Raw genomic sequence first — 10,454 nt, forward strand, 5'->3', positions numbered from 1 at the left:
TCGAAGTACCGGCGATCCGGAGATCCTGTGCTGCGTGGAGCATCGAACAAGGAGCCGCCTGGATTCTAGCCTGGATATTTTGGATTCTGCTCTAAATACAGCCAGAAATGCCAGGATACGTGTGCAAGCCTAGGATCATCGCCAGGTAATTTATGCATGAACCGATAATCAGGGATTAATATCTGCGACTTCGCCGAGCTGTCTAAATTTTCAACACGAGAAGGAATCGCGCACGTTGAACGCTGCGTTCCGGTTAATTCGCGATCCGGTGGCGAATTTCGACATTTTCAGGTCTTACGGCGTCGATTCGTTGGAAAATTCGACGTCGGATACAGTTTTTTGAGGGATAAGACGACAGATTCGTCAAGTGCGATCCGCGCGATCATAGTGACGCGTAGCAAAATGTTACTGTTCCATGAAATATGGCAGATATACGACAGTTTCATTAGGTGACTTTCACGCGAACGTATTACCCACACCGGCCACACAGCGGATCTTCCGCGAAAACGCGATACCGATATTATCGATTCTCGAATTAGGTGCATATGGTAAATAGCGTTCCTATGGTAATAGTATGGTTATCTGAGATCGTCGGTAACTCATACTCGTTCCAAGCATCAATCGCAAAAATTATAGGTTATGTTGCTTAGGGATTTTCGTTGCGCGCTACCAACATCATCTCATTTTTTTGGAAATTATGTAACCATCGGGGCAGATAACCGATTATCGGAGTTGGACCGGCTCGTGACGTTTGTAACCTCGACAACCCCCGTACGTGAAGTGACGTGAAGTTTTGCTCTGAAATTTTTACGAAACGAATGTTATAACGAACGTCAAAGTCGCGGCACGTCGAAGCTATGTTAGCAGGCAAATTAATTTCATCGCTCTCACGATCGGTTACGTGTAACCTGACGAACATTCGGCAAATGAGTGCTGCAATTAACACCGACTGTGTGAAATCTCTGTTATACAAGGAGTACGGCGAGCCCCTCGAGGTTCTTCAAGTGACAACGCAAACGATAGAACAGCCAGCGGGCGATCAAGTAATTATTGTCGCAATTAAAGTTTATCTGCCATCATCCGTGAATTTTTAATCGTACAACGCCTATGATCTAATCGAATCTTTATGATCTCAGGTCTCTGTGAAATGGCTACTATCTCCGGTGAATCCAGCCGATATAAACACGATACAAGGGAAGTATCCTAGCAGGCCATCACTGCCAGCGGTGCCGGGAAACGAAGGGGTCGGAGAAATCGTGGCGATTGGACCTAACGTTCAAGATTTGCACGTCGGAGACAGGGTGGTGCCGAATGGCCCTAATTTCGGAATCTGGAGGACGCAAGCTAATTACAATTCTAAGGATGTTATGAAGGTGTGCGCGTGCAGTATATAACAGTCACATTATTTTAATAATGCGTTTGTCGCATGTGTGCTAATTTCTTAGTCTGGTTTTGCAGATACCGAATGACGTTGATCTAGTTGTAGCCAGTATGATGAACGTGAATCCATGCACAGCGTACAGGATGTTGAAGGATTTTGTTCCGTTAAAGTCCGGGGATACTGTGATACAAAACGGTGGCAATTCCGCGGTTGGTCAGCTGGTCATTCAATTGTGTAAAATATGGGGCTACAAGTCTGTCAGCGTCGTCAGAGACAGGCCGAACATACAGGAATTAAAGGTATATTAACTGTTTTAATTTTTTTTTTCCATGTAAATACAACATGTAGAATATTACAAATATGTACAATATTATGAAAATACATGTGTAATATTGTGATTTATTCAGAATCAATTGGCAAGCTTAGGAGCGGATGAAGTGCTGACCGAGGAGGAGGTTCGAAATACGCAACTATTCAAAAGTAAAAAGTTACTCGCACCGAAATTGGCGCTCAACTGCATCGGCGGGCAGAACGCGCACGAAGTATTGAGACATCTTGCTCACGGTGGTATTTTGGTAACTTACGGCGGCATGTCGAGAGAGCCGTTAAACGTACCGATAGCCTCGCTTATATTTAAGGTAATTCCAGTACTGTACTTGTAATTAAATTTGCCAAAAAAAAAAAATATTTTCCAAGTCTAATTGGCGCGATATACTTTCAGGACATAACATTGAAAGGATTTTGGATGACGGCCTGGACGAAAGGGAATATGGAGTCCCAGGAGAGAGTGGATATGTTTAAGAATCTAGCCGGTTTCTTTAGGGATAAGAAATTGCAGCCGCCGCCGCATAAACTGGTGCCTTTCCGCGAATATCAAGAAGCCATCGCCAAGGCGCTCAATTTCAACGGTCGAACGGGCGTGAAGTATATTTTAGATTTAACGGAGTCTTAAAACGTTTGTATATATGTATTTGCGCGCGGAGATAATCTGTTTTCCACTTTTTCCGTAACTTCTGTCGGTGCATTTGATAGCATTTAAAGTTACCATCCAGTTAGGATTCTGCAATATATTCCGCGTACCGTTTTTCTTGTGCTTTGCATAAGATTGAAGCGAATTGAAGTACCGTTTTGTAAAATAGAGGAGTAACTTTTCACATGGGAGAATATATTTTATTTCTATTAGAAACACGGTGTGTACAAATATGCAAGAAAAATATAGGAAAAATAATTGCAATGCGTTATATGCGTCGATTAAAATCTCAAATCATTCGATCTCGTCGAGAAGGTCGAGCAAATCCATACTGCGTTTCAAGCTGCCTTCCTGCTCGTCCTCGAAAAAATCCGCGTATACAGTGTCGAGTTTGGCTTTATAGTCGTCGTTCAATTTTGGCTTTTCGTTTTCCGCGTTGCTTCGTTTAGCGTTGTTCCCCTCGGCATCGATTTCCCTATTCGCATTATTTACATTCTCCTCGTCCATATTCGACAGTAAGTTAAGCGTGAACGGTCTCTCGTAATTGGTCTCCTCGGTGCCCAGCTGAACGGCCAGCATACCTAATTCCGCTTTCGCGCCGCAGTCTCTTAGGAACTGCTGGCTGTCGCGCCTTGCAGCTTCCGTTATGCCATACGTTGGCAGATATCTACATAGAAGAAAGGAATAAGTAAAGTTCTTTTTTTAATTTTCTGTATTTCTACGAGCGGCACTTTATATATTTCTCGTCTTACATATTTTTGCCCAATATCGTCTTTCTGTCGCTGAAAGGCTCGAAGGATCCTCCGCAGCACGTTTCAGGGCTCACATCTTTAATCCTCATGGCGGCTAAGATGCTCCCGTGCTCCGCGTACTTCTCGTCGTACTTCTGCGGTGCCACGTTGAAGCTGGCGTCGTCGTTCTGCAGACCGCGTCGCAGGAGGATCGAGACTCGCACGCAATACGGCTCTAATTCCTTCAGGCAACTCTGCCGCGCGTTCCACACCTCTTCGAAGGTCAGGCAGCCGTAGAACTGCGTTTTGGAAAAGTGGACAAGAGATTCTTGTTGAGTTGAATATTTGCCGAATATGCGATTATACTCACGTTGACAATCATCTGATGCACCATGGCAACGCACTTTTGCGCATTTACGTCGCTGACCATGTCGCGCATCGCGTCTATGTGATTCAGAGTGATGAGAATAACTTCTCTGGGTCCAGTAGCCGACTTCAATTGATACTTTACCATCATGATCATCAGGTCGAATAGTTTGTCCATACTATTCTTGTCTAGTTTCATGATGGATGAAAGAGCGACGCTCTCCAAAGTGGTGCGCAATTGCGATACACCGATCAGTGGCGATTCTTCGAAAATCGGCGATAATAACTTGGGATTGAGCAAAGCGGTTGTCACGTCGTCCAATACTGCAATTAAACTATATTAAACTAGTCTTGTTACATTAGCTTAAATAATCTTATTTGTTTAGTGTCATATTTTAATAATATATAAAATATTTTTTAATAGTATATAAAATTTATGTTATTAATTTTTGTTATAATATAATAATTCAGGTTGAATGTTACATAATAATACATTAATTTTAGTGAAATCTTAAAAAGTGGAAACTTTTGTGTTATTTAAAAATTGTCGAAAGGTGATACCACAATTATATAAAAGAATCTTTTATATAATTGTTATTACCAGTGTAATTACACAAATTATATATTATTATGTGTTAGATATACATATTATATTATTTGTACAAAAATATCAGCCAAACATTTTCCAAGTATTTTCGAAATATTCGAAAGCACTTTTGAACGTATCCGCACCTTGTATCGTCTTGTCGACGTCGATCTTTTGCGCCTTCAGCCTCTGTCGCAAAACGTACAGCATTTCGCCGCCCATATTTAAATACAGGATGGGTGTCGCGTGCAAAGACATTTTTGCAGAAGAGAACTTCGACGAATTACTGTCAGCGACACATGTATATTGAACAAGTACACGTACGCCTTTACTGAAGCGAGGCAGTCGATGGCGTCGATGTGTCGTCTTGACGACGTAAGTGTACATAACGCGCGTCCAACAATTACGATCGGTACCGAGACTGCGCGGAGAAATTTGCGTACAGACGCGCGAAGAACACTCTTTATTTGTTAATAAAAACATTATTAAAAATTTTATATTTGCCAAATTTGAGGAATACATTTAATGCCATTAATGTTTTTTTGACGAATTGCAATCAGAATGTTGCGATTAGAAACAGCAAGTTAAAATATATAAGCAGCGAAACAGAAAATCGTTGTTTTCTCTGAAAAAGATATCATATTGTATATCTCATTATTACTTTGACAACACATTACAATTATTTCAGTAATACAACATACGTTATTTGCACGTTATACGTATTACGTTGATTGCGTTATATCCTGTTTAAATCAAATTTCCCGCGGTTACGTCGGTATTTAAATGCTACCAAATCACCGCTAGTTACAGAAAATTATTACTAAAATAATTACCATATTTATAGACATTCTTTTGTTACTAAATTGACGGGCGTCCAAGAATCGTAGTATTCCACAGCCGAATCTACCGGTGGCAGCAATTTTCTAGGATAGAGAGAAAGTGAGAATTCTATTGTCGGCAATTCAACCGCGTGAGTTTCCTATTGTTTGTGATAAACATCCGGCTAAGGTCGTAAAAGTAAAGATCGGTCAGTAGAAACGAAATTGCTCTCGGAAAGAGTCGTCATTCAACAAGTTGGATCACCTGTGGTCTCGCCATTTGTTGAGTATACATGCTTTTGTTTATAAATACCGGCGAGTAATAAAATGATGAAATAAAATTAAAAAATCATTGCAAGTTATTTCGAGATAGTATATATAATATATGCAATGTAATAGACAGTATTTGATAGAGAAACTGTAGAAGTTAAGATAAAAAATGCGAATATCTGTGGTGCAAATATTGCAAATATTTGATATCAAATTATCTTTAATCTGACTATTTTGAGAGCAGTAATAATTGAATACATTACTTTGGCCGTAAAACTATAAAGCACTCTCACAAATTGACGTGTATACGTTCTATATTCAACAAATATGATCAGTTTTAAAAAATATTTATTTTTAACAATTTTATTATTTTGTTAATCCTCCTTTGGATTTTATTACTATTTTTTCCTAAGAAAATTCAGTGAATTGAAGGTGCTTTATATCTGTGATCAAGGCTATGTAATGCCATTTTATGATGCCGATAAGGACTGTGTTTCACTTAACGTAACGCTTGTGAGCCATTGTTTGTCCTTGTTTAACATTTGATAAGGATAAAATGATATTTCAAGAGCGTTGCGAGAGTTAAGTGGAACGCAGCCTATCTTTTGATAAAGGATCTTTTGAAAAAGATGGATATTTTTTTTCTAGATTCTGCCCTACACAAAAGTATTGGATCAACAATATTAAAGTATTTCTAAGACAACGAAATGGATAAAGTACAGAACACGTTATATGCCAGATTATTTGCAGCCGGCAAGCACCTTGAACTGACGGATCAATTTAGGAAATTAAAGACTGATCAGGAACGTATAGTATTTACTCTGAATATAATACGTGAATATGATATAGTTCCTAGCGCAACTGGTATGCCAAAAAATGCCAAAGAATCTGAGAAATTACGGGAGGAAGGCAATAAAGTTTTCGTCAAAGGCGTCCTCAATAACATGACTTGCATCAGTGCGCTGAAATTATACGCAAAGAGCATAGCCTTCGCGCCATATCCATCCGAGCAGCTTGCCCTTGGTTACGCCAACAGGTCGGCGGTTCTGTTTCAATTGGGCCTGTATCTGGAGTGCATTCAGGACATCGACAGAGCACTGGCCCTAAATTATCCCGACAATCTGAGAGCGAAGCTTTATCTGCGCAAAACGGAATGCTTGATGACGTTGGGAAATCGTTCTGCGGAGGATTGGCTTAAGGAGGCGCAGCACTGGCTGGACAAGATGTCTCTGAATGACACGAATCGCGAAAAATTAGCAACGAAGCTCGATGTTCTGCGCAACAAGACTGCACAGACAGAACTGTGTACTACGAATACAGATGCGAAGGCAGCGGAACCTGCCGCTCTTCCTACTGCGGAATCCCACAACGATGAAGTTCCTTACGCCTCGGACGCGGTAGCCATAAAATACAATAAGCGCCACGGCAGGCACGTCGTTGCCACTCGCGACATTCATCCGGGGGAGGTGATCGCCGTGGAGAAGCCTTACTCGTTAATGTTAGTGATGGCAAATACGCAGACGCATTGCTCCAATTGCTTGAGAGTATGCTGGGCGAATATACCCTGTAACTATTGCACTTACGCTATGTACTGTTCGGATGAGTGCAGAAGCGCCGAGTGGGAGAAATGTCATAGCATAGAATGCGCTGTATTTCCCGCTTTGATCGAATATACCGACTATAATCTCGACTTGTTCAGCGTGAGGCTCGCCGTGCTCGCTCTAAGAGAAGCCGATAGCGTTAAGGAATTAAGGTCGATGCTAAAAGAGGTTGACGAGCACGATGGTATTTAATACTTATACTTTGTTCTCCTTTAATATAGCGACAGATAAGTGTGATATGTTTTTTGTTCATTAATTTTTAGATCCACGGACACGAGGTTTTTCCCGAGATGGAAAATTACACAGCGATAGATATACTGGCGTGTACAGCCTCGTGACGAATACGGAGAAGAGATCCGCCTCTGATCTCTTCAAGAGATCTCTGGACGCCTCGTTCATTTTGTACTTTTTAGCCACGCGCACTGTGATATTTGGTGCTAAACTACCCGAGGACTTGAGCGCGTTGGCGAAGAACGACGACGTCACATTCGTCGGCGGTCTTATTTTGAAACATCAGCAGATAATTCCCAGTAATATGCACACTGTATGCACGATATCGGCTATGAATCTTGATACATATTCTATATAAGAATATCTTAATACATATTCTATATATAATATCAATATAGATATGTATCTTGGTATTATGTGCCCGATGTGATCTTCACATCTTTCTCGGACGCGTCAATGAATGCTTTTTTTGTATTATTCGCTTGGTTTACAATTTTATTTTGTCAATTTGCCAGTTAAATCTGATGTTTGCAGTTTGATGAAACGCACGGTTTAGAGTCTGTAGAACGGGGTATAGCCGCGATGCCATTTTGTAGTTTATTTAATCACAGCTGCAATCCAAATATATTGAGGGACTCGACATTTGAGCATATAGTAATGTACGCTATGTATCCCATTCAAAAGGGCGAGCAGGTATTGAGCTATTTGTATTGTATAAATTGTTGCGTTATACCGCGTTTCGATTACATCATGTTATTTTGTTACAGTTATTGGACAATTATGGCAAGCACTATGCCATCACGTCAAAAGCAGCGAGGCAACAAGCACTACTGAAACAGTATTATTTCACCTGTGATTGCATACCGTGCCAGGAAGATTGGCCTTTATACCACGAATTACAGTCCTACAAGGTATAATAAATAATAACTTTAATTAATAATAACTTTAATCAGTAATAATAAAACAATATTTTAATGGTAATACATTTTTTTTCGGTACAGACTTTAGTGAAGAAATCGGAGGATAAGGCTAAGATAAAAAAGGCGTTAAGGAAATTTAATATATATGTGGATTTAGCGACTGAGGGCAACGTGCAGGATAAGGCTTCTTATATCATTAAAGACTTATTGAAAATGGTACAAGTATTGCACGATTGCGCGCCGATGCCTTGCGAGGAAATGAATAACGTTATCGAAACGTTGAAACGAATATACGACTTGAACGGGAATATATATGAGATACCACAAATACGAAAGTAAATATACGCGTTATATTTTTCGATTGATGAAATGTTATTGTTACTAACTTTTTTCGTGCATGATTAATAGCGACAAGAAGTACACTTTATAAGAATTTTTTGAGAGAAAAAGATTAATACTTTTTACATATATATTTATACATAAGAATTTCTTTGATAGAAAAGAATTTTTTAAATATAGATATATTGAAAGAGTTTTATTACATATATAATGTTATATTTATTAAGTATAATTTTTTGGCGTGTATAATATTTTTAAAAGATTAAAATTATGGCGGACAATACTGTATATTTGAATCCCCTCTTTTTTTATTATACGTCATTTCTCTATGTCGTGGAGAAACGTTTATGTTTCGCTCACTTTGTTACGCGAGTGAAAAAAAAAATAAAACGGATACAAATTGCAATATTAAGGTATAAAATTGTAAAATATAATATAGCTTAATTCGATATACGTCCGCCTATGTAAATTTATAATTATATAAGTTATCATTTTGTTACGTCAACAACAACCAAATTGTGGCTGATAAAAGAATCATCATTCCAACGGATTGATGCGTTGTTCCAAGATTATGAAAGCCAATTTTCTCACTATCTACGTATCTAATTCGCCACTCCACACCCGTGTGCACCGGGCTATGTTTTTGAAAATACTGTTCCAATACGTCCGCCGTAGTGATACCTATCAAAAAATTCATCAACTGATTATGTTAAGAAAATTCGATGGATGATGATAGAAAATGAAAGCTTGAAAACACATCGCGGAATGAAAGTTATACAATCTTACCGAGGGAGACTGTTTCAAGACCTTCCAGCATGTGAAAACCATCTCCACCTTTCGCGAGGAAATCGTTTATGAGGACATTGTAGGTTGCATTCTTCTGGAGTTCACTGTACGACGGTACTCGGCAAGCTGCGCATTGAACTTGGACCGAAACCACTCTCGAGTTCGGTGGTTGACTGATGTTGTAGACCACCTGTAAATCACGCAAATTTAAAAACGAAACTGCGCGCAAACACGGAATAACGATCGAAGTGCTTTCGATGCTCAAATCATTGCCAAGCGGAAGTTACGAAAATTAATAATGTTCAAAGGATTAATTAATCTCTTTCGGAATAGATTTAAACAAATTACCTGCAATCCCGAATATTGTAGATAAGCGCCGAATAAATTCCCGGTGGAAGTTATGTTGTCGAGATTATGAACGCTCCACTCCAGCATCGAGAGGATCTGTTGTCCCGTCATGGAAGCTTTGGTGACGATGTTTCCAAAGGGCAGGACACTTATGATGTCTTCACGAGTGACCTATAAATAATTTTATGATTTTACGATAAATACGATAATAAGATTTACGAGTGCAAATCGGCTGGAAAATTGTAAAATTTATATATGAATTAAAACCTGATCGTCTCTGGCTCTGGTGATGGACGATCTGATGGTGCCGCTATTCTGCACCGCGATAGCGGCATCCGTCCATCCGTCCTTATTCAAATATTCTCCGGCGTACTGCGAGCAAAAAAAGAGGACATCAATCTTCCTCAAGAATATTTCGCAACGTCGCACAACTAGAAAGTGCTCATTACATCGATTGGAAATCTTACGTAATCGAGTAAAGCGTCACAGATCAAATTTCCCATATTGCATTCCTGCCGTCTACAATTCTTGCTGTCCCCATCCAGCAGTACTCGCGTCTTTCCGATCACTTGCTGTTGCAAAGCGTCGATGGGTCCTCTCTTCTCGTTTATCAGTCTCACAACATCTTCCGCCTGTAAGAAACGGTAATGAATATAATCCCGTATTTCTTTCCCTATAACTTTATCTCCTAAAATATTGACATACAATTACCTTGCGTATTGTATATTATAAATAATTTACATTATACATGTTATCAATTTTTTATTCTCTTACTCTCCAAAAGTGAATCATCACCGATTTTTAGTGATGATTCACTTTCATCACTTAGATATCATTTTCCAGCGGCACTTGTTAGAACTGTGATAAATAGTGAGTATTTAATTCAATGTTGTTTCAGTGATAATAAATTGATTTAAACAACGAATATCACTAAAAGACTGTGAATTTCAGTTCTCAAAACTGTTTAATGGTGCAGAGAATTTTTTTAAAATTTACCCTGCAAATCATGTTAATTGTGGACAATATAGTATTTAGGCAAATTTTACTGTGCATTACAATAAATTTTACTGTATTTTACTACTGTAAAATTTATTGTAGTGCACAGTA

General features: G+C 39.1%; 4 protein-coding genes across 7 annotated transcripts in view; 2 read left to right on the forward strand and 2 right to left on the reverse strand.

Annotated features, from left to right (window-relative positions):
- The first annotated feature begins 599 nt into the window (after positions 1-599).
- Positions 600-2,615, forward strand: LOC105454854 (probable trans-2-enoyl-CoA reductase, mitochondrial). Its single transcript, XM_011697767.1, has 5 exons — positions 600-1,043; positions 1,137-1,373; positions 1,459-1,680; positions 1,789-2,019; positions 2,103-2,615. The coding sequence occupies exons 1-5, from the start codon at positions 858-860 to the stop codon at positions 2,331-2,333; spliced, it is 1,107 nt and encodes a 368-aa protein (XP_011696069.1). The 5' UTR covers positions 600-857; the 3' UTR covers positions 2,334-2,615.
- On the reverse strand, positions 2,530-4,665 carry LOC105454853 (protein OSCP1). The gene is made up of 4 exons (XM_011697766.1): positions 4,181-4,665; positions 3,453-3,772; positions 3,104-3,381; positions 2,530-3,018 (listed from the first exon to the last, which is right to left on the reverse strand). The coding sequence occupies exons 1-4, from the start codon at positions 4,554-4,556 to the stop codon at positions 2,646-2,648; spliced, it is 1,347 nt and encodes a 448-aa protein (XP_011696068.1). The 5' UTR covers positions 4,557-4,665; the 3' UTR covers positions 2,530-2,645.
- Positions 4,666-4,876: 211 nt separating this feature from the next.
- On the forward strand, positions 4,877-8,374 carry LOC105454852 (SET and MYND domain-containing protein 4). The gene is given in 6 exon segments (XM_011697765.1): positions 4,877-5,004; positions 5,771-6,907; positions 6,987-7,267; positions 7,489-7,647; positions 7,722-7,865; positions 7,956-8,374. Coding segments are annotated over 5 exon segments (1,986 nt in total). The 5' UTR covers positions 4,877-5,004; positions 5,771-5,829; the 3' UTR covers positions 8,280-8,374.
- A 107-nt stretch (positions 8,375-8,481) lies between these two features.
- LOC105454856 (protein 5NUC-like) overlaps positions 8,482-10,454 on the reverse strand; it is a 9,823-nt gene continuing 7,850 nt past the window's right edge. For all 4 annotated transcript variants that reach the window (XM_011697779.1, XM_011697778.1, XM_011697776.1 and 1 more), the window contains exons 5-9: positions 9,815-9,979; positions 9,615-9,719; positions 9,348-9,518; positions 9,000-9,189; positions 8,482-8,894 (exon numbers count right to left, since the gene is read on the reverse strand). In XM_011697779.1, coding sequence (XP_011696081.1) covers positions 8,710-8,894; positions 9,000-9,189; positions 9,348-9,518; positions 9,615-9,719; positions 9,815-9,979 — 816 coding nt within the window. In that variant the 3' untranslated portion in view covers positions 8,482-8,709. The remainder of the gene's footprint in view (positions 8,895-8,999; positions 9,190-9,347; positions 9,519-9,614; positions 9,720-9,814; positions 9,980-10,454) is intronic.

This window comes from Wasmannia auropunctata, unplaced genomic scaffold (genome assembly GCF_000956235.1).
Source record: "Wasmannia auropunctata unplaced genomic scaffold, wasmannia.A_1.0 LD335973.1, whole genome shotgun sequence".
NCBI lineage: Eukaryota > Metazoa > Arthropoda > Insecta > Hymenoptera > Formicidae > Wasmannia > Wasmannia auropunctata.